At 35.2% G+C, this 26,245-nt stretch overlaps 17 protein-coding genes and 3 pseudogenes across 20 annotated transcripts, besides 2 other annotated features; 10 read left to right on the top strand and 10 right to left on the bottom strand.

Annotated features, from left to right (window-relative positions):
* Nucleotides 1-5,690: part of a mobile genetic element that runs on past the window's edge.
* On the bottom strand, nt 14-415 carry TVAGG3_0497380 (uncharacterized protein; the record flags this gene model as incomplete). The annotated part of the gene is made up of 1 exon (XM_051236446.1): nt 14-415. One exon carries the CDS (start codon nt 413-415, stop codon nt 14-16), a length of 402 nt encoding a protein of 133 aa, XP_051094270.1.
* Nucleotides 487-1,324, top strand: TVAGG3_0497390 (annotated as a pseudogene). The gene has a single exon. A coding segment is annotated over exon 1 (838 nt).
* On the bottom strand, nt 1,711-2,582 carry TVAGG3_0497400 (phage tail repeat-like family; the record flags this gene model as incomplete). Its single annotated transcript, XM_051236447.1, has 1 exon — nt 1,711-2,582. A coding segment is annotated over one exon (872 nt), but the record flags the coding sequence as incomplete, so codon positions are not given.
* Nucleotides 2,994-3,842, top strand: TVAGG3_0497410 (uncharacterized protein; the record flags this gene model as incomplete). The annotated part of the gene is made up of 1 exon (XM_051236448.1): nt 2,994-3,842. The coding sequence occupies one exon, from the start codon at nt 2,994-2,996 to the stop codon at nt 3,840-3,842; it is 849 nt and encodes a 282-aa protein (XP_051094272.1).
* A 597-nt stretch (nt 5,691-6,287) lies between the features above and the next one.
* On the top strand, nt 6,288-7,012 carry TVAGG3_0497420 (uncharacterized protein; the record flags this gene model as incomplete). Its single annotated transcript, XM_001299739.1, has 1 exon — nt 6,324-6,809. One exon carries the CDS (start codon nt 6,324-6,326, stop codon nt 6,807-6,809), a length of 486 nt encoding a protein of 161 aa, XP_001299740.1.
* Nucleotides 7,013-7,117: 105 nt separating this feature from the next.
* On the bottom strand, nt 7,118-8,193 carry TVAGG3_0497430 (vesicle-mediated transport; the record flags this gene model as incomplete). Its single annotated transcript, XM_001299738.2, has 1 exon — nt 7,138-8,193. The coding sequence occupies one exon, from the start codon at nt 8,191-8,193 to the stop codon at nt 7,138-7,140; it is 1,056 nt and encodes a 351-aa protein (XP_001299739.1).
* An 804-nt stretch (nt 8,194-8,997) lies between these two features.
* Nucleotides 8,998-26,245: part of a mobile genetic element that runs on past the window's edge.
* On the top strand, nt 10,149-10,967 carry TVAGG3_0497450 (phage tail repeat-like family; the record flags this gene model as incomplete). The annotated part of the gene is made up of 1 exon (XM_051236449.1): nt 10,149-10,967. The coding sequence occupies one exon, from the start codon at nt 10,149-10,151 to the stop codon at nt 10,965-10,967; it is 819 nt and encodes a 272-aa protein (XP_051094273.1).
* On the bottom strand, nt 12,099-12,575 carry TVAGG3_0497460 (uncharacterized protein; the record flags this gene model as incomplete). Its single annotated transcript, XM_051236450.1, has 1 exon — nt 12,099-12,575. A coding segment is annotated over one exon (477 nt), but the record flags the coding sequence as incomplete, so codon positions are not given.
* TVAGG3_0497470 (phage tail repeat-like family) lies at nt 12,594-13,084 on the top strand (the record flags this gene model as incomplete). The annotated part of the gene is made up of 1 exon (XM_051236451.1): nt 12,594-13,084. A coding segment is annotated over one exon (491 nt), but the record flags the coding sequence as incomplete, so codon positions are not given.
* On the top strand, nt 16,872-17,841 carry TVAGG3_0497480 (DNA/RNA polymerases family; the record flags this gene model as incomplete). The annotated part of the gene is made up of 1 exon (XM_051236452.1): nt 16,872-17,841. A coding segment is annotated over one exon (970 nt), but the record flags the coding sequence as incomplete, so codon positions are not given.
* On the top strand, nt 18,009-18,176 carry TVAGG3_0497490 (DNA/RNA polymerases family; the record flags this gene model as incomplete). Its single annotated transcript, XM_051236453.1, has 1 exon — nt 18,009-18,176. One exon carries the CDS (start codon nt 18,009-18,011, stop codon nt 18,174-18,176), a length of 168 nt encoding a protein of 55 aa, XP_051094277.1.
* Nucleotides 18,627-19,107, bottom strand: TVAGG3_0497500 (annotated as a pseudogene). Its single transcript has one exon. A coding segment is annotated over exon 1 (481 nt).
* On the bottom strand, nt 19,789-19,941 carry TVAGG3_0497510 (uncharacterized protein; the record flags this gene model as incomplete). The annotated part of the gene is made up of 1 exon (XM_051236454.1): nt 19,789-19,941. One exon carries the CDS (start codon nt 19,939-19,941, stop codon nt 19,789-19,791), a length of 153 nt encoding a protein of 50 aa, XP_051094278.1.
* TVAGG3_0497520 (uncharacterized protein) lies at nt 19,964-20,248 on the bottom strand (the record flags this gene model as incomplete). The annotated part of the gene is made up of 1 exon (XM_051236455.1): nt 19,964-20,248. The coding sequence occupies one exon, from the start codon at nt 20,246-20,248 to the stop codon at nt 19,964-19,966; it is 285 nt and encodes a 94-aa protein (XP_051094279.1).
* On the bottom strand, nt 20,277-20,651 carry TVAGG3_0497530 (uncharacterized protein; the record flags this gene model as incomplete). The annotated part of the gene is made up of 1 exon (XM_051236456.1): nt 20,277-20,651. One exon carries the CDS (start codon nt 20,649-20,651, stop codon nt 20,277-20,279), a length of 375 nt encoding a protein of 124 aa, XP_051094280.1.
* Nucleotides 21,024-21,190, top strand: TVAGG3_0497540 (uncharacterized protein; the record flags this gene model as incomplete). Its single annotated transcript, XM_051236457.1, has 1 exon — nt 21,024-21,190. A coding segment is annotated over one exon (167 nt), but the record flags the coding sequence as incomplete, so codon positions are not given.
* Nucleotides 21,362-21,637, top strand: TVAGG3_0497550 (uncharacterized protein; the record flags this gene model as incomplete). The annotated part of the gene is made up of 1 exon (XM_051236458.1): nt 21,362-21,637. One exon carries the CDS (start codon nt 21,362-21,364, stop codon nt 21,635-21,637), a length of 276 nt encoding a protein of 91 aa, XP_051094282.1.
* TVAGG3_0497560 (uncharacterized protein) lies at nt 21,666-21,866 on the bottom strand (the record flags this gene model as incomplete). The annotated part of the gene is made up of 1 exon (XM_051236459.1): nt 21,666-21,866. One exon carries the CDS (start codon nt 21,864-21,866, stop codon nt 21,666-21,668), a length of 201 nt encoding a protein of 66 aa, XP_051094283.1.
* On the top strand, nt 22,674-23,577 carry TVAGG3_0497570 (annotated as a pseudogene). Its single transcript has one exon. A coding segment is annotated over exon 1 (904 nt).
* TVAGG3_0497580 (protein of unknown function, DUF4108 family) lies at nt 25,309-25,728 on the bottom strand (the record flags this gene model as incomplete). Its single annotated transcript, XM_051236460.1, has 1 exon — nt 25,309-25,728. One exon carries the CDS (start codon nt 25,726-25,728, stop codon nt 25,309-25,311), a length of 420 nt encoding a protein of 139 aa, XP_051094284.1.

Raw genomic sequence — 26,245 nt, forward strand, 5'->3', positions numbered from 1 at the left:
TCAGTAAAAAAATTTACATTCCCCACGTTTGAGGCGGTTGCGGTTGGTTGTTGTTTACCCACTGTTGTGCATGGTTATATCCTCTGTTAAAGAATCTTTCACCTTGGTCCATATAGTGCCCTGCTTGGTTATAGTAGTCATTTGCTTTGTTATAGTAGTTTCCTGCTTGTCTTCCTACATTGTCCATCCATCCTTGAACTTTTCCTCTTGTTTCAGGATTTGGAATAAGATTTGCTGCATCTCGTGCTACCTCCCAACCTTTCTGTACAGTTTGTATAATAGGTTGTGCTTTCTCTTTCAGTATACCTAATGTACTCAAAATCTTCCTTCCAATTCCAAATGCACCTCTGGCTATTGTTCCCACTGCGGGCAAAAATCTGGATGCAACTCCTGCTAATGCGCCAAATAAACCCATTTCTTATAGGGTAAAAAATGACGAATCCAAACAAGGACCCCTATGTTTCTAAAGCAACAAAGAAAGCACTCATGATAAAAATCTTTAGTTCAACACCAAATGCTTGGTTTATGGATATCTTGGAAAACATTCCGAGGTATAGAGAAGATGGACCACCATACTGGCTAATATTTGTCGGTCAAAACACAAGATACTGTGAAGCCATACCATTACAGTCCAAAAATATTTTAGATGTGAAAACTGCTTTGACAATATTCGTTGACAAATACCATCCAACAAAACTGACATCTGACTGTGAAAGTTCTTTCAAATCAGACGATATTAAAAACTATCTGCGTTCAAAAAATGTAAACCAATATTTCATTGTCGACCAAAACCATTCTGCTCTTGGTGTCATTGACAGTTGTATAAAAATCTTAAGAGACTTAAACAACCACAAGGTGGTGAAGATGAAATGTCATATGACGACAAATATAGACACTTCTCCATGGCAAAGATGAGACAAGTTTTAAATATTTACAATAGCCGTAAACAAAAAGGTTTGGGAAACCACTCCCCCGAAGAAATGAAAAACAACCCGACTTAGAGAAAGACTATATATTTAATAGTTTAGTCAAAAGAGACAAACAAGAAAGAATGCCAGGCTTCAAACTTAAGAAAGGTGACAAAGTAAAAATAGAAATACCTAAACGCGACCCATATGAAAATACTATTGACTATGACAACAATGGGAACTCGACAGGTACTCGCATTCGTGTTCGTAAAAATAGAAGAAAGTATACAAGAGAATATTATGAAGTTTTAGGCAAACATGGCAAAATGTACACACTGCAAGCAGAAGATAAAACTACTATTGTCAGACCTCGTTTCAAACTTGTCAAAGTTCAAGGTGGTATACTTTCAAAGACAGTTCCTAACAAATATAAGACAACTCCTGACGAATATGCTAAAGAAGTTGAAAATGACGACTAAGCAATTCTATACCATGCGTAAACTGTCATGTAAGGTGGCATGTAGTCTTTACTTTGTCCCGTTGTTTGCGTATATCCTGAAACGCGATGTGTATGGTTTCCTCTCCCTGAGTGTCACTCCAGTAACAATTTATAGCAAACTTAACGTCGTCTTTAACATCATATCCTTTACCTTTTTCATTCGTGCCAATCCCAAAATTATGCTTATGCCAACCTGCTTGAGATGTACTTAAATCTATGTAGTGACTGTGTGCAGGTAAATTTTCACCCGTAATTGTTTTACTTCCACCTGTTTCCTTTGAAGAGTTTGCACAATACAAAAACCTGTCGACTATTTGTTCCCATGCACCAACACCAAACATTACTTGAGGACTTCTTGCTTCCATAGATGTATAAATAGAACCTACTGGGTTCATTAAATCAAACATATGAGATAATATAGGATTGTCTCTTTTGAACTTAAAATATAGTGTAACTATTTCTGGTTTCTTCTGGTTTGTGTCAGAATATTTTTTATAATATAATCTTATGTTTTCGGGGTAGGTAAAATCTTGACTATAATATTTATTTTTGTCATCTATATAATAATATACTATTCTCGTTTTTTCTATTGCATTATATCTTTTATATCTATAATATTCTAAATATAATGTTTGCTTTTTTGGGTCTACACGTGCGTCAACACCATAGTCATAATAATATGGTGCTGGAGCTGGGTTAGGTAATGTCATATCTGTCATTTCATAAACTCTTAAATATTTCTTTTGTTCGTCTCCATATAAGTTTAAGTAGCAGTTGTTGTCTAATGGAACTTTAACTTGTGTACCATCATTCTTTATATAGCCTACATACATTTCATTGTTATTTTTCGGAATGAGTTTATACCGTATACCATTTTTTAAGGAGTGTACAAACTCCCATCTAAAATATTTGTTTTCTTCATTGACAGAAAAGTCACCAACAATAGTTTCAATATTTTTTGTTCCAACTAAACTTTGGTATATTTCATTGACATATGTTTTATCTGCTTTCTTTTCAAGGCTAACGTTTAAGTCTGTTATTTCAGAAGATGTATGTGTATGTCCAACGGCACTTTTACTGTTTAAGGTTTCTTGTAAGTTTGTAATATCAGATATAGAATGTGTATGAGTCTTTTTAGAATATTCGTTTTCAGCTCTTGTCACTTCACTTGACATTTTATTGTCAACATATGTTTTGTCTGCTAGTTCAGGATGAGTATGTTCTTTCGTTGCATATGTTGCATCTGCTCTGTCATGTTCTTCTTGAACTTTTTCAATGACATACTCTTTGTCAGCTTTGTTGTCAACATCTGCTTTCAAAAGAAGTTCTTTTATAGGTTTCTCGTTTAAAGTTCCTTTTGTTGGATTTATACAAACAGTATGGTTCTTACTGTCTTGAAACAGAAACTCGTCTGTCAATGGGTTTATCGTCAGTTTTAAGTTTCCTTCTTTCAATGACTCAGATATCTTAGAATAGTTTGAAAAGTTTGTTGTGTTCTTATTTAGAGCTTGCATAATGAGTTGTCGGTTGTGTTGTATTTCTCTCATGGAAGCAATATCTTTCGACATTTTTATTCTAGATAAAATATGCTTCCAATAGAAAAAGAAAATTCAAGAGTTGCTACAACTAAACCATTAGATGAACTTTTTACTAATGTCGGTCAAAAGTTTGAGACAGAGACCGTAAAGCATGAAGGCTATCGTTTTGACTACCCATTAAGATGGCTAAGAGACCCATCTGTCACAAAAGCTATTGGCTTTCGTAGAATGAAGTTTGTGTCTGTAGAAGATAAAAGTTTTCCATTTATTGTAAGGTTTCATATAGATTATATATCTGAAGGGAAACGAAAAATGTGGGAAGAAATTGAGCTAATACAAGTTGACCTTTCATCTTCTCTACAGACTGCGTTAAAAAATATAGAAGATAAAATAAATTCATGTTATGCAAAATATGCTGATGAATATGCAAATACCGAGAGCACACTTTATGTGAGAATTGTATATGACAAACAAAATTCACAAGTGTCATTTCAAATCTACGAAGACAATCCAAAGAAAGACGAACAAATATATACAGAATTCACTGCAATGTCATGGTATTATTTGCAAAGAATGTTAAATCAGAAAGTCGAACTTCCTTTAGCAAATATTTACAGTCGATATGCAAGAGATGAACCATATTTATTTAAAGATGTTTTCGACCCAGCTGCTATTATTGTTCATGCTTCATTTTCTGGCGCCCAAAACTCTTTCTTATGCTTGGCAAATGACTTTTACGAAAAACCTACAAAGTTATACGAACCACCAAGTGGAAGTATTTCAGACTTTCAAGTATGGTTTACTACAGATGGAAGAAAAAGAATAATTCCATTATACCATGCGTTTTACTTAGAACTTAGTTTCATATACAACTACTATCGAACGGTAAAAATATAATTTTTTAATACGGTTGAGGTGTTGGATTTGGTTGCCAACTAGACTGTGGTGCAGGTTCAGGCTGTTGTATAACAGGAGCTTGTTCTTCTGGTTCAGGGTCTTTAGGTATAATACCAACAAACTGACCTACTCTTTTACCAATATTTTTGACACCGTTCCAAATTCCTTTTCCGACAGATTTTATTCCATTCCATATACCTCTTCCAACATTTCGAAAGAAGTTTCCTATCTTACTGAAGAAACCCATTTTACTATATGTAAAAATCTAATGTCCGCCTAGTCTCTTACGTTTCCTGTTGAGTTCCATAGCATTCTTTAACTGGAGCTCATACATTCTGTTTCTCCTCTGGTAGAAAACATATTCTGGGTCAACTCCTGTGTTTGCGTCATCTGCATAAAGTTGTTTATATCCCACCTCAGGGTTTGTATAAAACTCTTTCCATCTCATATTTGCATACCATGGTGGCAAACCTAACGCAGCGTCATTTGACATGGCAGTTTGCATTTGTACATCTGTTGGCACTTGACCATAGTTTGCCATTGCAGTTTGTATTCTAACTTCATTTGGAATATTCTCTGGGTTTGGTTGTCCAGGTTGCTGTGCATTCGCTAAGTTCTGTGCGTCCATTTAATATTAGATAAAAATATCTCTTACGAGTACATATACTGAACATTTGCAGGCATTGGTTCATCTTCATATTCTCTGTACTTTTCTGCCACGTCAAATAAATAAATGACACAATGGAAAAAACCTAAAACAAGTAGTCCGATTTCAAACCACATTTACTTACTAATAAAATTTCTTTATTGTGACACTTTCTCCGGTTTATAGGACCTCTCTCATATTCTATCTTGTCATATATAAACTCATAGTCATGTATGTCCTCTAACCATCTCATAACGGTTTCCAAACCACTTTTATCGGATGTAAAGTAAAAGCATGGATGGTTATGTAAAACGTCTAAAGTTTCTAAAGAGTCTCTCAAAGTCCAGTCTACTTGGTATTGAAAATCCCATGTGTTAAAGAACGGCGGGTCCACTATAAAGAAAACATTTTCCTTGTTTTTATATTTTTCATACAACTCTGTCCAATGACATCTCACAAACTCTATACCCTCAATATATTTTTCTATGTCCTCTTTGAAAACATTTGTATAGTTAAGATATAAAACTTTTGACATAAGTGTTTCAATGTCATGAACTCTTATAGCACCACTATATAATAGTCTAGCAGATATACTATTCCAGTCTATATATTCTGCTTTTTTCAAAACCTCTCTCACAATATTTTTCTTATCTAATGGTATACGTTCCATCTTACCTATAGGTATCTTTTCTTTTAACTCTTTCAATATATTGTTTGTGTCTGGTATATGTTTGAGACGGTCCATATAGTTGTCGAAGTCATTGCATATAATCTTTGAGTCTGGGAATATTATATGGCACAAATGGGATATATAGAAACTTCCACCGAACAAATCTACAAATGTTAGACCATTCGGTAGTTTCTTAAGTTCTCTCAATATAATATCTTTACATTTACTCTTATTTCCAAAGAACGGTAACGGTGGTTTTGTAAAATTCATTTATATATAATAATAAAAATGTTTTTACCCGAAAAGTGACAGAAAAGTGACAAAACATGAAAACATTATATAATTTGTGAAAAGCGACACATTATATAATGTTTTCGACCCAGAAGAAGGCTTCTTCCCAGAAGCAATGGAGGAAGAAGAAGAGTCCTCCGAATAAAAACTTCATTTATACTAAACATCAACATCAGGGCTAGAAGGCACGAAGTGCCTGGAAGCCCCACTACCTTTTTTTTTTTTTTTTTTTTTTTTTTTTAAACAATGTTTAATTAATCGCGGAATATCTGACATCATCTATATATAGCTTCTTTTATAAAAGATAAAAAAAATTATTTTAAAATTAATGTTAATTTTTTAATGATTTATTTTTTATTTCATTATGTATGGGCTGAGTGTAAATGTCTTACAATTTTGAAAATTTTTTAAATCTTGATTTATTCAAAAACGTAAGAATAAAAACCGTCAGAATCATACATTTTTTACTTCATATGTTAAAAAAAATGATACAAAATCGCTCGATATTGCATGAATTCTTACGTTTACAAAAAAAGTCACACAACCCATCCTATCATACTACTAAACTTTAAAAATGAAATTAAATGATATAGAGTATTAACAAACACTAATATCTCAATAATATTTTGAAGCATATTCGATTCTATATACCGAAAAGTCGCTTGTAATATGATTTGTGCTTTTCCATCAGATTTGACACTTTTTTGATTTTAAGTTTATCGTCAAAAGACAGAACAACACCACTCTTGGAAACTATTCAAATTAAAACAAAATTTTACAAGATTATTTTTTTCAATCCCCATATGGTAATGACACTTTTTTTGGTTAGGTTTATTATTTTTCTTTGAATTCTTAGTTCTTTTTTGTTTTTCAAATGGAAATGCGGAATTATCTTCCGGGTTTTCCATGGGAACAACAAAGAAATGTAATTCTTACACCAGAAGATGTAAAAATAAAAGAGGATTATATGAAACTTCCAGACTATGAACGAAAAGTTAAACTATTGAAAGAAGTTCAATCATATAGCCGTGTTCTAAATTCTCTTGAAGAAAACGCAACGCTTCCTCTCGAGAATAAAATAAATGTAAAAGTAATAGCAAAGACCCCCGATGAAAGCAAAGTTGAAACAAAATCACCACTGCTTGAAACAGTTATCTCAATCGCATCCTTTTTCAATGAAAAATATACGTATCAAACCATTCTAGAAGAAATTCACCATTGTTGTGGTGATGTTGTTGCTGCCATTAACAAATTATCTACATCCGGATATACACCATGCCATTATAACGTTCTAGATTTTACAAATTTGCAAGGTCCAAAAGATCAAATTAAAAAATATATTTCAGGAGAGATGAATTAGCAGTTGCGCATTAAATTTACCTCTATTTGTTTTGTTGTTTATAATATTTATAAATTAGAAGTTTCTTATTTAACTATATTTTCGATTTAGTTTACTTTGATTTTTTTCGTCAATTCAATCATTCATACTGCTAAAGAAAAAGAGAAAGTATTATTGGCTTACAGGGTAAATGCAGCTATCGAATTTGATAAAAAATTATGAGACAAATATTAAAATTACAATTGGATAAGAACTCTTTCTTGCTAAATTAAATAAATTCAGATAATTTTATCAATAATAATAAATAATAAAATTTTAATTTTTTTTTTGTTGAGCAATAACATTTAGTTTATTCGAATTTGTTAATTCTATCTTTGCCTTCGATTGTGTTAAGTCTATAAGTGAATGAGTCAATAAGGCGAGCGAGCATGAAAGAACCTCCAAAAATAGAGATAAGTCTAGCCAAAAGAACAGTAATATTTGGACGATCGTATGTACTTGTAATAGCAACTGGAGCGAAGCTATAAACGAAGAAGATTCCAGGACCATATCTTCCACGAGCTGTAACTGGAATTTCTGCGTAGTTAACTGTAAATCTGAAGAAGCGATGGACTTTGCCATTGACTTCCTTAACTGTAGGAACTGCTTTGAGATTATATCTGTAATGAATTTGTCCTGGCTTCTTTTGAACGACACGGGTGTTATCAAGTGGTGATTTATCAATAGGAGCACCAAAGCTTATATGCTCAATCTCGTGAGTAAGGTTTAATGTATCAACAAGTGGTGAAAAATCATGGACGTGGCCAAAACGAGAGAAAACGTTGATACCAGGGGCTAAATGGAAACCACCTTCAATGGCATTAACATGAAGGTTACCATAAGCTTGGCATCTTTCTTTTCCGTCAAACATAACTCCTTCAGCTCTGCATTGTGCCCAGGATGAAAGATTTCCAATTCCCCAGCCCTTCTCTTGATATGCTGCGACAACATCTTCGCATGTTTGGCAGCATTTTCTTTGGCTTGATTCCGCACCGTAACATGGTCCACAATCTTCAGCAATTTGAGTTTGTGGAATTGGATTTCCATTCTGATCAACTCTTACCTTGTATAGTGTTTTTTGGTCTGGTCTGTTTCCAGAACCCATCATATCGAAAACATCAAGATGGAGAAGAACGCATGGAACTGAAACTGTAAAGTTGAAAGAAATTGACAATTGATCGAGAGCACCACGAAGGTCTGATACAGAAACTAATTGTTCGTGTAAGGCTGGTTTTGCATAAGCATATATTTCTGAAATGCATAATGCTAATGCGCATGCAATCATCAAAATAGAGTTGAAGGCACCGCACGCAGTTTTGTGCGTCATAGCACTATCAATAAACTTCGGAAAGAAATCAAGACGCATTTTATTTATCAATATGGAGAAAAAAACCGCTTTGTCAATTTGGGCGAAGAATAAATTTCGGGAACATTCTTGAAAGATTACCAATAATATATGCTCTATGGAAATAAATTATATCATTTGTTTTGTATGGAACATATTATTAGCAACAATTTCTGTTTTGAAATCTTTATGTAGCATTTATATACTCATGAAAACTTGCAATCTTAATAACCTGTCTATTTGTGATAGTTAAAACTTAGTAAGGACCTTCATTGACAATACTTTTCTCTAGAATTTTAACATATGTTGATATACTCAAGAGCATATGAAGAAAGTTCATTAAAAGTGTTAGCAATGACATTCTATTCATCATTTTAACTTCGATTTCAATATGAAAAAAATTCCAAAATATCATTAGGGAAAAGATTATATTCAGGCTGCTCATATAGCTATTGCTATGCAAGAGTAAAGTTTAATTCTTTATGATTAATAAAAAACTTAGATATCTTAGCTATTTCGAGATTGATTTGATGAAATCAAATTGAAATAAGGATGTCGGAACTGCCAAAAGCGCAAGTTTTGTTCATCACGAATTGCCAAGCTTGGCAATTCTTGGATGAGCGAAGTTTTGAAAAAAAAATGTAAATTTTGCATTATTTAAGTCTGAAAGAAGCAAGAGAATGCTATATTTTAGTTTCTATATATTTTTGAAATAAAATGGTGGCATTATTGATGATTTTTAGAAATTTGATATTTGAAATTGAATCATTTGATATTTTTGCCGAAGGATTTATGTTTTTTGTGATGTTATGTATTAGGTTAAAAAAAAAAAAAAAAAAAAAAAAAAAAAAAAAGGGAAGTGGGGCTTCCAGGCACTTCGTGCCTTCTAGCCCTGAAGATGTTTAGTATAAATGAAGTCTTAGAGGACAAACATGACTATGAGTTTTGATATGACAAGATAGAATATGAGAGAGGTCCTATAAACCGGAGAAAGTGTTATATAAACATCTGTCATATTACTCAGAATATTATACAGAATTCAATAAAAATATATTTTAGGTGAAGAGGTGAGATTTCACCTGTTTTTTCACCTCATTTTTCACCTCTTGAATTTTCATGAATTTCATCGTAAAGACTTTGTCAAGATTTCATCGTAAAGACTTTGTCAAGATTTCATCGTAAAGACTTTGTCAAAACTTCATCGTAAAGACTTTGTCAAAACTTCATCGTAAAGACTTTGTCAAAACTTCATCGTAAAGACTTTGTCAAGATTTCTTCGTAAAGACTTTGTCAAAACTTCATCGTAATGAGCGTAAATCAGACAAAAATATATTTTAGGGTAGAAGGGTATATCTACCCCGTTTTCTACCCTCTTTTCTACCCCATATGTACTTACTGAAAAAGTATGTGTTCCATCTGTCATTTTACTCAGAATTTTACACCAAAAATAATGTTTAGGTGAAGAGGTGAGATTTCACCTGTTTTTTCACCTAATTTTTCACCCTCTTGAATTTTCATGAAATTTACACCAAAAATAATGTTTAGGTGAAGAGGTGAGATTTCACCTGTTTTTTCACCTAATTTTTCACCCTCTTGAATTTTCATGAAATTTACACCAAAAATATACTACTAGGGTCATTTACGAAGAAATCTCAACAAAGTCTTTACGATGAAATCTTGACAAAACATAGACAAGAAAGTTCATGAGAAATTAGATGAAGAAGTTTTGACAAAACATTTACGATGAAATCATGAAAATTCATGAGGTGAAAAAAGAGGTGAAAAAAGAGGTGAAATCTCACCTCTTCACCTAAAATATATTTTTGGGTCATTTACACTCATTTACGAAGAAATCTCAACAAAGTCTTTACGAAGAAATCTCAACAAAGTCTTTACGAAGAAGTCACAATAAACATCTGTCAAAAGCCGCTTTTCTGTCACTTTTCAGGGAAAAACATTTTTATTATTATATATAAATGAATTTTACAAAACCACCGTTACCGTTCTTTGGAAATAAGAGTAAATGTAAAGATATTATATTGAGAGAACTTAAGAAACTACCGAATGGTCTAACATTTGTAGATTTGTTCGGTGGAAGTTTCTATATATCCCATCTGTGCCATACAATATTTCCAGACTCAAAGATTATATGCAATGACTTCGACAACTATATGGACCGTCTCAAACATATACCAGACACAAACAATATATTGAAAGAGTTAAAAGAAAAGATACCTATAGGTAAGATGGAACGTATACCATTAGATAAGAAAAATATTGTGAGAGAGGTTTTGAAAAAAGCAGAATATATAGACTGGGATAGTATATCTGCTAGACTATTATATAGTGGTGCTATAAGAGTTCATGACATTGAAACACTTATGTCAAAAGTTTTATATCTTAACTATACAAATGTTTTCAAAGAGGACATAGAAAAATATATTGAGGGTATAGAGTTTGTGAGATGTCATTGGACAGAGTTGTATGAAAAATATAAAGACAAGGAAAATGTTTTCTTTATAGTGGACCCGCCGTTCTATAACACATGGGATTTTCAATACCAAGTAGACTGGACTTTGAGAGACTCTTTAGAAACTTTAGACGTTTTACATAACCATCCATGCTTTTACTTTACATCCGATAAAAGTGGTTTGGAAACCGTTATGAGATGGTTAGAGGACATACATGACTATGAGTTTAGATACGATAAGATAGAATATGAGAGAGGTCCTATAAACTGGAGAAAGTGTCATAACAAAGAAATTTTATTGGTAAGTAAATGTGGTTTGAAATAGGACTACTTGTTTTAGGTTTTTTCCATTGTGTCATTTACTTATTTGACGTGGCAGAAAAGTACAGAGAATATGAAGATGAACCAATGCCTGCAAATGTTCAGTATATGTACTCGTAAGAGATATTTTTATCTAATATTAAATGGACGCACAGAACTTAGCGAATGCGCAACCTGGACAACCAAACCCAGAGAATATTCCAAATGAAGTTAGAATAAAATACAACTGCAATGGCAAACTATGGTCAAGTGCCAACAGATGTACAAATGCAAACTGCCATGTCAAATGACGCTGCGTTAGGTTTGCCACCATGGTATGCAAATATGAGATGGAAAGAGTTTTATACAAACCCTGAAGTGGGATATAAACAACTTTATGCAGATGACGCGAACACAGGAGTTGACCCAGAATATGTTTTCTACCAGAGGAGAAAGAATGTATGAGCTCCAGTTAAAGAATGCTATGGAACTCAGAAGGAACGTAAGAGACTAGGCGGACATTAGATTTTTACATATAGTAAAATGGGTTTCTTCAGTAAATAGGAAACTTCTTTCGAAATGTTGGAAGAGGTATATGGAATGGAATAAAATCTGTCGGAAAAGGAATTTGGAACGGTGTCAAAAATATTGGTAAAAGAGTAGGTCAGTTCGTTGGTATTATACCTAAAGACCCTGAAACCAGAAGAACAAGCTCCTGTTATACAACAGCCTGAACCTGCACCACATCTAGTTGGCACAAATCCAACCCTCAACCGTATTAAAATTATATTTTTACCGTTCGATAGTGTTGTATATGAAACTAAAGTTCTAAGTAAAACGCGTGGTATAATGGAATTATTCTCTTTCTTCCATCTGTAGTAAACCATACTTGAAAGTCTGAAATACTTCCACTCGGCGGTTCATATAGCTTTGTAGGTTTTTCGTAAAAGTCATTTGCCAAGCATAAAAAAGAGTTTTGGGCGCCAGAAAATGAAGCATGAACTATAATAGCATCTTGGTCGAAAACATTTTCATATGTTCCATTAGGGTTTTCGACTTCATAAAAGTTCGGGTGTACTGGATATTCTGCAGGCTGATTTAACATCCTCAAAAATCTATACCATGCCAAGTTGTTATATTTTGTAGAAATATAAACGTCTTCTCCAAGGTCTTCTATTCTATTGATTTTAACAGTTGCATTTTTCCTGTCATATAAAATATCGAGATGGTACTCTCCTTCGTCGATGTTGTACTGTTTTGCATATTCGAGATAGATATCGTTTATTTTTTCTTGAAAAGCTTGAAGAGTTGTTTCTAAGTTTACAAGCAAATTCACTTGTAAAAGTTTTCCCTGTTCAAATTTCTCATACGTACGTTTCTCTTTGTTATAGTATCGAATTTCAAAAGCGACCGTAAATGGGAAACCATGTATGGCTTCTGAAATGAATTTCATTCTACGAAAGCCAATAGCTTTTGTGACGGATGGGTCTCTTAACCATCTCAATGGGTAGTCAAAACGATAGCCTTCGTGCTTTACGGTCTCTGTCTCAAACTTTTGACCGACATTCGTAAAAAGTTCATCTAATGGTTTAGTTGTAGCAACTCTTGAATTTTCTTTTTCTATTGAAAGCATATTTTATCTAGAATAAAAATGTCGAAAGAAACAGCGTCTATGAGAGAAATACAACACAACCGACAACTCATTGTACAAGCTCTAAATAAGAACACAACAAACTTTTCAAACTATTCTAAGATATCTGAGTCATTGAAAGAAGGAAACTTAAAACTGACGATAAACCCAATGACAGACGAGTTTCTGTTTCAAGACAGTAAGAACCATACTGTCTGTGTAAATCCAACAAAAGGAACTTTAAACGAGAAACCTATAGATGAACTTCTTTTGAAGGCAGATATTGACAACAAAGCTGACAAAGAATATGTCATTGAAAAAGTTCAAGAAGAACATGACAGAGCAGATGCAACATATGCAACAAAAGAGGATGTTGAAAAGAAAGCAGATAAAACATATGTTAACGATGAGTTAGAATGTGTGGCTAGTGCGTTAGTGAAGAAGGCAGATAAGGAATATGTGGATGAAAAAGACAATGAAATTAAAGAAAGGGTTGAATGGTATAATGAACGGACATCGAAGATTTTAAAAACGAAAGCTGATACAGGATGGGTTTCAGGGTGTTTAGACCTTAAAGCCGACAAAGAAACTGTAGATATGTTGGCACAAACGGTTTCAAGTCATACCAGAGTTTAATGAAGATGGACAACAGTTGAAAGAGCTTGAGAAAGGTGTTACAGAGTTAAGGAATACAAAAGCAGACTCGACATGGATAAAAGGATATGTAGATGCAACAAAAGAGTATATTTTCACATGGACAGAAGGAACATACCCACAAAAATATCATAGACATAGCATCTCTGACGTAAATGAACTTGAAGAAAAGTTATATAAAAAAGCTGACAAAACAGAGCTTCAAACGTTAAAGACAGAAATACTTCAAACAGTATATCCTATAGGTTCTATTTACACGTCAATGAACTCTACCAGACCAGAAGTAGTACTTGGTTTTGGAACTTGGACTCAAATAGTCGACAGGTTTTTGTATTGTGCAAACTCTTCAAAGGAAACAGGTGGAAGTAAAACGATTTCAGGTGCAAATTTACCTGCGCATAGTCACTACGTAGATTTAAGTACATCTCAAGCAGGTTGGCATAAGCATAGATATTGGGATTGGTCAGGAATGACAAAAGGTAAAGGATATGATGTTAAAGACGAGGTTAAGTTTGCTATAAATTGTTACTGGAGTGACACTCAGGGAGAAGGAAACCATACACATCGCGTTACAGGGTATACGCAAACAACGGGACAAAGTAAAGACTACATGCCACCTTACATGACAGTTTACGCATGGTATAGAAACGCTTAGTCGTCATTTTCAACTTCTTTAGCATATTCGTCAGGAGTTGTCTTATATTTGTTAGGAACTGTCTTTGAAAGTATACCACCTTGAACCTTAACAAGTTTGAAACGAGGTCTGACAATAGTAGTTTTATCTTCTGCTTGCAGTGTGTACTTTTGCCATGTTTGCCTAAAACTTCATAATATTCTCTTGTATACTTTCTTCTATTTTTACGAACACGAATGTGAGTACCTGTCGGGTTCCCATTGTTGTCATAGTCAATAGTATTTTCATATGGGTCGCGTTTAGGTATTTCTATTTTTACTTTGTCACCTTTCTTAAGTTTGAAGCCTGGCATTCTTTCTTGTTTGTCTCTTTTGACGAAACTATTAATATATAGTCTTTCTCTAAGTCAGGGTTGTTTTTCATTTCTTCGGGGGAGTGGTTTCCCAAACCTTTTTGTTTACGGTTATTAAATATTTAAAACTTGTCTCATCTTTGCCATGGAGAAATGTCTGTATTTGTCGTCATATGACATTTCATTTGCTTCACCACCTTGTGGTTGGTTTAAGTCTCTTAAGATTTTTATACAACTGTCAATGACACCAAGAGCAGAATGGTTTTGGTCGACAATGAAATATTGGTTTACATTTTTTGAACGCAGATAGTTTTTTAATATCGTCTGATTTGAAAGAACTTTCACAGTCAGATGTCAGTTTTGTTGGATGGTATTTGTCAACGAATATTGTCAAAGCAGTTTTCACATCTAAAATATTTTTGGACTGTAATGTATGGCTCACAGTATCTTGTGTTTTGACCAACAAATATTAGCCAGTATGGTGGCCCATCTTCTCTATACTCGGAATGTTTTCCAAGATATCCATAAACCAAGCATTTGGTGTTGAACTAAAGATTTTTATCATGAGTGCTTTCTTTGTCGCTTTAGAAACATAGGGGTCCTTGTTCGGATTCGTCATTTTTTACCCTATAAGAAATGGGTTTATTTGGCGCATTAGCAGGAGTCGCATCTAGATTTTTACCGCAGTGGGAACAATAGCCAGAGGTGCATTTGGAATTGGAAGGAAGATTTTGAGTACATTAGGTATACTTAAAGAGAAAGCACAACCTATTATACAAACTGTACAGAAAGGTTGGGATGTAGCACGAGATGCAACAAATCTTATTCCAAATCCTGAAACAAGAGGAAAAGTTCAAGGATGGATGGACAATGTAGAAGACAAGCAGGAAACTATTATAACAAAGCAAATGACTACTATAACCAAGCAGGACATATATGGACCAAGGTGAAAGATTCTTTAACAGAGGATATAACCATGCACAACAGTGGGTAAACAACAACCAACCTAACCGCCTCAAACGTGGGAATGTAAATTTTTTTACTGAGATGAAATGAACAATACAGCATTGAGACAAATGGGTTCAAGATGGATTTGTCGACTTCCAGCAGTTACACACCACGTGTTTGTCAAGTTCTTCCTATACCTCAGGAAGTTTTAGACCGACTTAAAAAACCTAAACAACCAGTTGAAAACAAACCAAACTAAAATTTTTTACTGAGATGAAATGACCGAAGAAGTTGAAACGGTAGATTTGACACCACAAACAAAAAGTTCAGAACCATTGTCAAAACCTGTCAAAGAACTTACAGATGAAGAGAAAAATTCAATAATAGAAAGTGCCAGGTCTGAAATGCAAACCCTAACTATAAAAGTCACTTTTCATAGAAATGGAACGGCTAGTATCTCAAAAAAGAAACAGACTCTCACAAATAAAATATTGAAGTCTGAAGGAGCTTTCGAGACAACAGATGGAAAAGTTTACTTCACTGACCAACAGTTCATTATAGAACATCTCATTGATTAGAGTCGAAATATTCTAAACTTTACAACAAACACAAAAAGTTGAAAGGAAAACAAAAACAAATGGCATATGATATTTATGAAGATGTTGACGAACAACTGTTCCTGCAAGTGAGGTAAAGTCAGAGGAACCGAAAAGTGACGAAAAACCGATAGAAGAAGGGAAGCCAAAAACTGAGATAAACCAAAACCAAAGTTAGTCAACCTTCATTAGCTGGTATGGGTTGGCGTCAAAGACTTATGGCAGCAGGCGGTTATGTAAAGTAAAGAAAAAAATATATTTTTTTATTTTTATAAAAATGCCCCCATATAGAATGGATAGAAAATCTGCTAGAATAAAAGCAGAGTTAGAAAGATATGGTTGGAAAGTTTCAAAGAAGTTTAAATATAGGAAGGGAAGACCCATAAAAGTCTATGACAAATTGCTGGTCTTCGCTATGAAATGGACTTGGAAACAGCACGCGCAAATTATCCAAACAGACTAGAGAGGTTAGAAGAAGAACGTCTTATGGACATGCCTTTCGATGTTTGAACCTCAAGTTGAAGGACACGACGGCTTTGCCAGATTCTACTGGAAACATGACGAACAATTGCATCCTTTGAGAAGGAAAAAAGGAAAAGGTGAAGACAATGCTCCCATGGAAAGAACAAGATATGCATATGAGAAGTATCGTGAAGTTAGAAGTCAAATTACATCTGGTCGAACCTTTACAGTAAACTTTGACGAAGGAAAGAACAAAGAAGGCTTCATGGTACTTGCTGCAATTCAAGACGGAAATAAGAAAGGATACAATCTCAGACTACCGTAACAGATTTGGACGGTCACATTTACTATGCACATGGCAATGTCACAACAGCCGCACAACTTCTTGACGCTTTCAAGACTACAAAGAGAGAACAAATGGTTGACTCCGACTCAGACATTTTGAATGCAATTGAAGGAATTGCAAGTGTAAGTTCGAATGGTACCAACCTAACCCTCAAGCAGTCAGACAACATGCTGGATACTTCCCGTTCATAAATAAGTCTGACATTGACTTGACAAGGTATGGAATTTACAATTCAATTGAAACAATTGTCAATGAACCTTGTATTCTTACATGTCTCAGGAACTCTGGTCTTGTTACAGAAGAGAAGATGAAGTATCTTGAGTCATGTGTGAAGACAAGGTACATTCTCAGAGGTCAATTGGCAAAAATTGCACCGTTGGCAAATGTCAATATCCGAGTCAACATTCCGACTGAGAAAGGTTCTTCACATGACGACTATGTTGTTGACAAAGACTTACCATGGTTGAAGATTGTAATTGTCCACAACCACTTCATGTTGAACGAAAGTCTTACAAACCCATTGTTCGGAAAAGGCAAGTGCAACATTGTCAGAGCTGTAAACATTCTTTTCGAGAAAGGTTTGTTGGAACCAATTCCAGATGACAAGCTGACAGAAACTTTTGTACCAAAAGACGAAACAAACTTTTCATTGTTAGCAAGACCAAAAGTTGTTCCAGACAAAGTTCTAGCACAAAAGAAGTACACAGTTCCAAAAGGAGTTGGATTGTTCGGATACCAACCTGAACCAGAAGAACTTCCAATGAGGTTGCAAGAACTTCAAGATGCTATAAACAAACTTCCATTGAGACATCCAATTGACGTCAAATTGTATTGGAGAGCATCTGAGTTAGGTCAGAAGGTTTTATATGAAACAGGTTGCTTCGACGATGTTTATGAGATAACAGGAGAAGTTTCTCAGAAGATAAGAGACTCACTTGAATTTCCACGAACTGGACCCATTGGTTGCGACAAGTTCGACTCAGATGAAAAGATATACTATGTCGACCTTAACGCTGCGTACATGAGGTTCGTCCAATATATCCCGACTGGAATTCCAAACGAAGATGGTGAGTTCCCAGGAAGGAACTATACAGTTGGAAAAGTCATACAACAACTGTATGATATTAGGAAAGCTTCAAACCCCAAACTTGCAATGACACTCAAATTGCTTATGAATTCGACATGGGGATATTCCATTAAGAAACCTCAAGAGATGAAGAGTAAACACTATGAGAAGGTCGACAACTTTGTTGAAAGGTTTTCTCCTTTTGTTTTGAAGTACGAATTCACTCAAGGTCAAAGTGGCTTAGTAACCACATTAAAACCTATTGTCGAACATTGGTCTTACCCTCAGTTCGCAAAGGCAGTCCTTGACAACTACAACAAATTCTTCTCCGAAGTCAAATCCAAAGTGAAGGTTTACTATGAGAACATTGACGCACTCATGACGAACGAAGAAGGATACAACAAACTCATTGAAATGGGAATGGTCGGTGAAAAGATGGGTCAATTCAAATTGGACAAAATTTTCACCGAAGTTCATGTCCTCTCCAAGCGTAAGTACTGGGGCATACTTGAAGACGGCACAGAAATAAAACATTGCATGAAATAAAAAATTTTTATTCGAATTTGAATCGGACAGGTCGAGTTACACCATTCTTGGTCTCAAACTCATATATAACCTGTTTGTCTGTATTTTCGTCGACTATGGCACGAGACACGAACATTGACCAAACGGACAAAAAGTGTCATTTCGATGGTCCGCAGCCAATCGCATTCGAGCACTTCGAAGAAGCCTTACGTTCCAAGGGAGAGGGTGTCTGGTGCAAGGCAGAGGTCATGAGACTCTACGAGCAGTACATCCTCAATGCCTGGGAGGACAAATCGTCCTTGGATTGGCAATTCTACCAACTCCTCTGGGACGACCTCCTACGCAACTGGGATGACGAAAGAGTCCAATTCAAGGTCAGGAACTAATTGTCCAAATTACCTTAATTTACACTTACCAAATAAACACCTAAATTTACTTGGGGTTTCCCCCTAAAATAAAATTTTTTTACTCTTAGAACCACTCGAGGTTCTCCTTACGGTTGTTGAGCTTGTCACCGTCAATGTGTCTGACCTTCGTCTTCTTGTTTGGATTTGGAACCCATTGAATTGCGACAAGCTTGCCCATGGATTGAACCGTAATTCCGAAGGGTAAGGTTCAAGTGTCCCAAGTTGTTGAGGACTGGGGTAAGAACCTTGCCTGTCTCCTTGTTGCGGATTTGGTATGGGTAGGGTTGGGAAATTTCGTAAGTGTCATCGGCAACAAGGGTTGCCCAAACTTCCTCTTCTTCGTGTTTCTCTTCTTCCTCTTCTTCCTCTTCCTCTTCTTCGTGTTTCTCTTCTTCCTCGACAATTCCTTCTTCAATTCTGTGTTCACGAAGTACGGTGTTGCATGTTCTGTCCTTTCCGAGTACCTTCCAGATGGCGTCTATCTCTTCGAAGAAACGGTAGATGAGTCTGGCAAGGTCTCGGTTCTCTCTCGCGTAAATGCGCAAGGTTTCCGTCAAATCATTCAGGATTTCTCATTGGAAGCTTGGTTCATGAGGACATCGGCTTTGAGCTTGGTCATCTCTTCCATAAGACTACTTTGGAGAGTCTTAACGGTGTTTGTCAGATGAGCTTTCAAATTCAATTTGAATTTGAACTGGGCGCTTTCTGGCAACATTGAAAGGACATCTGCCATTGAGTTTGGCTTCGGTGCTTGTTCGGACATCGAAAAAATGAAGTGGTTTGAGAATGACGGTTTTACTTCAAAAAGCTTGTTATGACAGTTATGTCATACAACAAGTTTAAAATAATATCTTGTTCTTCTTCTGAACGTTTGTTGTCTCTTCCGATAAAAGTTTCGAACATGAGAACCAAAAAACGTTTTTTGAGATTGCGGAAGAGTTCAGGCAAACGTTCATATTCTGGATATGTTGGGAGCAGTTCAAAACATCTGAGCTGACTTTCGGACAAAATTGGGACAATGTCAGAAAATTCATCTTTGGTCGGACTGCTTGAAGGTAAGTCCCTTACATGTAAGTAGCTCTGGTAAAGTCTTCTCATTTCTGCTAACTTTTGGAGTATAGCTTCGTAGTTTAGAAGTTTTAATTTTAATTGTCTTATTCCACTCTTTACTTCTAAACGGTAACTATCCATGAGGTCAAGAGTAGCTTTGGTAGCTTTAAGTGGAGCTATCTGTTCCTTGACTCTGCAATTTTGGTTGCAATTGTGGTTTGAGCTCCTTCAAGTTCGCCGTCTATGTCGTTCTCAACGCCTTCAACCATGGCTTGAAACTCTTCATCGGTCCATTGAGATTGGTGTGGGACGAATTTAACTTGCTTCATTCAAAAAATGAAAAAAATGTTTTTACTCAAAGCGTGCCATGTATATGGCTATAAGAAACTTACCAGAAGGCTTCTTCTTCACATGAGTCTTTGGCAACTTGAGTGTTGGTGTTGGAGTTGGGTCTGGAATTTCAATTCTCTCTCGAGCGCAACAACAGATGTCAGAATAACATTCCCCACTGTCTTTCTTGCCACCATAAATTGTGTATTGACCGAACTTGCATTTGCAGGAAGACCGGTCAATACAAGGTTCACAGTTGAAATAGTTGTACACAAACCTGTTGAGTACGAGTGTGAGTAAAAACATAAAAAAAAGTGAAGTTAAAATGAGATGTTTACTGAACTGGCTGAAGAATTGGTTGGATGTCGCCTTCTGAGGTTATGAAGAACGGCTGTCCAGAGTAGTGAAGTAGTGCTCTGAGAATTTGTGTAATTCGTGGAATTGGGCTCTCACGATATGGAAGTAGTATCCAAGGACGTTTCATGAAGAACTTCAAGAGGGCTTCTTTCTTCACATCCTTAATATCATCGAATGCAGTGCCTTCTGGAACTTGAATTGCAACACCTGTTTCAATTTCCAACTTTAAGACACTATTCTTGGACAACCAGAAGCCAATGGACTTGCTTGGTTTGCACTTGCTGAGATATTCCTTCACGGTTTCATTTACCTCAATTAGATAAATTGCTTCGTCTAAGGGGTCAAGCTCCATACTGAGTCAGTACAATATTGTACTTTTTCAAGACAATGTTGTACTTTTTCAAGACAATGTTGTACTTTTTCAAGACAATATTGTACTTTTTCAGAACAATGTTGTACTTTTTCAGAACAATGTTGTATAAATTCAGTACAATGTCTCTCAAATTTGAGTACAGCTGTACTTTTTCAGAACAAGTCTTGAACTTTTTCAGAACAATGTTGTACTTTTTCAAGACAATGTTGTACTTTTTCAAGACAATGTTGTACTTTTTCAAGACAATGTTGTACTTTTTCAAGACAATGTTGTACTTTTTCAAGACAATGTTGTACTTTTTCAAGACAATATTATATTGTTTCAGAACAAAGACGGTTAAGACACAAACGAATGTCCGACGTCCCACCTACTGAACCCGTTCCACAGCCAGAGGAACAGCATGCTCCAGCACCACAACAGTCTCCTCAGCAACCTCAGTTCCAACAAGGACCTCCGAATTACTACCAATTTCCACCTCAAGGTTACTACCCACCACAAGGCTTTCCAAACTACCCACCACAAGGCTTTCCAAACTACCCTCCTCTCCTCAACCCATGCCTTACTTCCCTAACCCTTGGATGTTCATGTCAAACCCTCCACCCCAATTCCAATCTCAATCCCAATCGAAGAGAGACCAAGAGTTCGAAGAAGGTCTGAACCGTTTACGCAAAGAGTATGCCACAGCCCCTATGGAAGATGACAGGCTTTCAGTCTCTTCCCTAAGGTCGACCAATTCGACTCGTACCACAGATTCGGTTCGTGACCGTGAAGACTACCTCAAGCAGTCTGAGAGACTCTTCATCTTACAGCCATTTACAGTTGGAGCTCTCAAGAACATGCGCAATTACGAAGGTCAGACACCAGCTGGAGACCGCAAAACAGACGTACTCGCAAGAGCAGTCCAACTGGTCAAGACAAAGACTGAGATAGTCGACTTCATTCTTGCAGCTTGCCCATACAAGTAAAAAAATAAACAATTACGAGTTAAACTTTTTACTCTTTCTTTTCTGAGTTGTTTAGAGCTGGTTTCTCTTGTAGAAACCTTTCGTACTCTTCCATGGTCATGTAATTGCGAATTTGGTACGCAATTCCAGGTTCGTTGTTTTTGAACCTTACGTATGTAACGCTTCCATCCTCCTCAGGGAAGTAAGCTGCTAACATCTGACCAAGTTTTCTCGGTGACTCGGAGCTCATAAAAATGTCACTTTTTAAACGTTAAGTTTTTAGTCTTATTTTACCCTTTGTTTACCCTTTGTTTGTCAAGGTAGTATTGGAGTGCAATTTCTCCAAATTCTCTGTGTCGGAGTTCTTCAGCATTTTCCAAGGTGTACCTGGAGAACTCAAAGAAGTTGTCAAGAAGATACTGCCATGCTGCTCTTCTGAGTTCGTCGGTATTTTGGAAGTGTTGCACCTTCGAGTCTTCGGACATGAAAAAATGACACTTTTTCTATTAAACCGTTTTGGCATTTCTCATGAGTGAGTATAGTTCTCCGAACCATTGGAAGAGAAGAAGTACCCTTGCTGGCAAAAGACAAAAATAGTTGCCTTAGTTGTCATTGCAATTGTACTCGTAATTGAATTCATTGTACTTCTCTTCACGTACATAAAACTCAAGGACGGCATATGCTTTAAGAAGCTACCATCTTACTAAGACTAAACACTTAGATTTTTCAAGCTTGACTTTTTACAATTTGAACTTTGTTGCTGAATTCAATAAAAATATATTTTAGGTGAAGAGGTGAGATTTCACCTCTTTTTTCACCTCTTTTTTCACCTCATGAATTTTCATGATTTCATCGTAAATGTTTTGTCAAACATGAACGTAAATGTTTTGTCGAAACTTCATCGTAATGAGCGTAAATCAGACAAAAATATATTTTAGGTGAAGAGGTGAGATTTCACCTCTTTTTTCACCTCTTTTTTCACCTCATGAATTTTCCCGAAATAAAAAATAAAGTTGGTTTTTTTAAAAAAATATTTTTTTATTTTTATTGTAAGAACATGTTAGCAACAACAGCACCAAACTCTTTAGTCATGAACCCAACTTCAATGTTAGTAGAGATGAAAAGCTTCATTCCTTCTTCATATACTTTCGAAACAGATCCAGAAGATAAAGCAAGAACTTCTCCAAGGAGATTTAGATTGTACTGCGAAAGATGAAACAAATGAACAGTATCTTTATGAAATGCAGGACATTATTGACCATCTACCTAAACTTCCTGAAATCAACAACAAAAGCTTACTATTCCAGAATTCGATGAAAATAGAAGTCAAAGCAACTGACTCAGTAGAAATAAAGAAGTTCATACGAAAGGTAAACTATGAGTTTCTTGGATTTCATTGCAACCACAAAGTCATGGACAAAGATGCGATATGGTATATAAACATCTTGACATATACAAATCTGGGAGTTTAAGACCTACGACAACTTTGTTTCGTTAGTTGCAAAATGTGTATGGCAGATAAGAGATAAAGATAGAAGAGGTAAGATATGGAATGAACAAATAAACCAGCAACTTTTGAGTTAAAGAGAGCAATTGACGCCTTAGTTGTTTGCAGGTAAGGTTTCAGATATAACGCAAAAATGAACCCGCAATGTTCAAATGTAAAGCAGCAATGAGGAAATATAACTACTCCGTCAAAGAGATAGAACGTATGCGAAACGACTATGCAGATTTAAAGAAAGAAGCAGAGAAACCAGCAGAAGATAAAATGGACATGTTGACATTTCTGAACAAAAACTATCCAACTGCTGACGATTTCCTTCTATCTGACGTCAAGAAGAAGTATAAAGAAACTTTCGGTATCGTTAAAACATTCGATGTACTGACAGAAGAAATAGAAGCTACGAAATTGTTTTAGGATTTCAAATATACATCATACAATTCATGTAAAACGCTTATAAAATAACAGGTGAAAAAAGAGGTGAAAAAAGAGGTGAAATCTCACCTCTTCACCTAAAATATATTTTTATTGAATTCAGCAACAAAATTCTGAGTAAAATAATTTTTAGGGCTTGTGTCAAACCGTTGAGTTTCACAAAATTTAAAAAATAACGTTTACCATGTGAAACGCTTATAAAATAACTGAGGTGAAAAAAGAGGTGAAAAAAGAGGTGAAATCTCACCTCTTCACCTAAAATATATTTTTGCTGAAAATGACCAAATTTCATGAATTTCTCATATGCCTTGCTTCCTCGAAAAACCGAGAAGAAGAACAGCGAGTAGTGAAAAAACCCTGGTCGCCAAAAACTCTTTATTTTTCAAGCTTGACTTTTTACAATTTGAACTTTGTTCGCGTAGATTGTGAATCTGAAAGAAGTATGAAGGGTCTTGTATGACTTTGTACTTCTCCCAGAGTTCATGTCTGTCAAACTTACCTGCCATGGACTCTTTCATAAGTTCCATGAAATCGTCTTCGGACAATCCAGGGAAAAGTATGATATCAGTAAGTATTCTTTTAACATCCTTACTTAACTCTTTGCTGTCTGTACACATATTACGACTGAGATGTTAAAGTGTCTGAGCTTCTTAAGAATTCGACACATGTCTTGTTCTCTGTTCTTTAACAAAGGATGAGAAGCAAAGTCATCTAAGATAAGAAGACATCTATGAGGGTAAGTCTTCCAATCGTAAGATTGCAATTTCTTCGAAAATGTATTCTATCTCTTTCTGTTTGTTTCTGAAGTGTTTCTTCTCTAATATTCTCTGCATTTCCTCATTTGGGTCTTTAAACTTCGAATTGACATACTCATTTATAGCATTGTACTTCAAACTCTTCTTTGGTACTTCTTTATCCAATCTAACAACTCAGAGTCTTTTATACATACTAACTTAGACTTTCTTTATAATATCTTTGAACGAATTTACGGTTTGGTCAAATTGACCAGAAGTACTACAAATGACTACTAACTCATAGAATGGGTTCTTCTCATCTAGTTCTTGTTGTTGTGCAGCCATTTTAAGATAAGTGAAAGTCTTACCCGACCCAGGTGGTGCATTAGACCTGTTATACCATTCTGAGCAAATAAGAACTTGTCATGTATGGGTTTTATCTGAGCATTTTTCAACTTCCTCTTGTTCTTGTTTAAAACATTCTCAAATTTTTGTCAATGTCAGCAAACTTTTTTTCTAACATATTTTTAGAAAAATTAAAATTTTTATCTTTTTGAAAATGTCTAGCGATTTCGCTATCTATATTCGAGACAAACTTTTCGACAGCAAAATCTGTCGACCATAAAATCTTACATAGTGTAAACAAGAAAGGTGAATTTGTTCTAAAGTTCTGTTTCTGGGAATATGACAAGAACCATAAAACATTACAAAGAGCAGTCTTAAAATTTGTCAATGACAGACTTGTTGACAGAGATGACGCCGATTGGAAAGATGAAGTCCAACAAAAGTTCTTAGAATGCAAAGAAGACACATGCGCTGTTCTTGAAGATGAAATAGAAAACAGAATAGAAGAGCTATTAAAGGACAAAGAACTTTTACATAAATATGGTTCGGAAATTTGACATAACTCCACCAGAAAAAGAAGAAGAAGAGAGAAAAGAAAGAAAAGAAAGTAGAAGAAGAGAAGAAAGAACCTGAACCAGCCAGAGAAAAGAATGACATGTAAAAATAAAATTTTATTTTTAGAACATTTCTGGGTCAATGTCAATGTTCTCTTCCTCTTTAGGAGCAAACACTGGCTTAGACTCTAAAATCTTTTTACCCAATTTACCTTGAACTTCAACTATCTTAGACTCATAATATTCATAGTCGTCTGCTTTCTTTGGTTCATAAGGTATAACAAGTTTGTATGCTTTGCCTTCTTTAAGGTTTGAGAACCTTCTGTCAAAATTTTCTTTGACTGCTAACAAACCTTCTATGTCTAAGTCTTCAAATTTCGCACCATTTTTAGTCACAATAGCAAACTTAACTGGTTCGATGTTCCAAACTTTGTCAAATGTAGACTTTTCAAAATGGTAGAAGTAAACATTCAAATAAGCGAATGGGTCTAGTTCTTCTTTAAGTCCTGACATGTACTTGTTGACTGAGATGAATTTCGTCATCTTTTCTATCGGATAAAAAAATATTTTTTAAAATTTACTCAGAAAAATTTTTCTTTGTATATACGCCGTTCTGTAACATAAAAGATTTTTGACATTTGCCAAGAATGTTCGTTTAGATGCTGTCATATAACCATACTCTTGACAATATTGTTTATACGAGTCGTACAATGACCTTTCATCTAAACACTCAAAGTTAGTCTCATCTATAAACAGTTCATATACACTCTTGTTTGCTTCTAACAATGTTTGTCTTTCTTCGGTATGTGGAATTTGTCTTGGATTGAACTTAGAAATATCTAATGTCATAAAATATGAGAACAAGTGGTTGTAAAAGTTAGGTGTCAAAGTTTCTGCTAAGTCGTCAAAATATTCTGTATCTTGCATATGAGAATCTGACGTTCTGACAACTACATATCTTCTGTCAGAACTTTCTAACTTCATCGGAACAGCGTTGTTTGAAACCATGACGAAGTTTGCAACATTTTCACAAACTCTTTGGTCTTTATATTTTCTTTCA

This window comes from Trichomonas vaginalis, chromosome II, assembly GCF_026262505.1.
Source record: "Trichomonas vaginalis G3 chromosome II, whole genome shotgun sequence".
Lineage (NCBI taxonomy): Eukaryota > Parabasalia > Trichomonadida > Trichomonadidae > Trichomonas > Trichomonas vaginalis.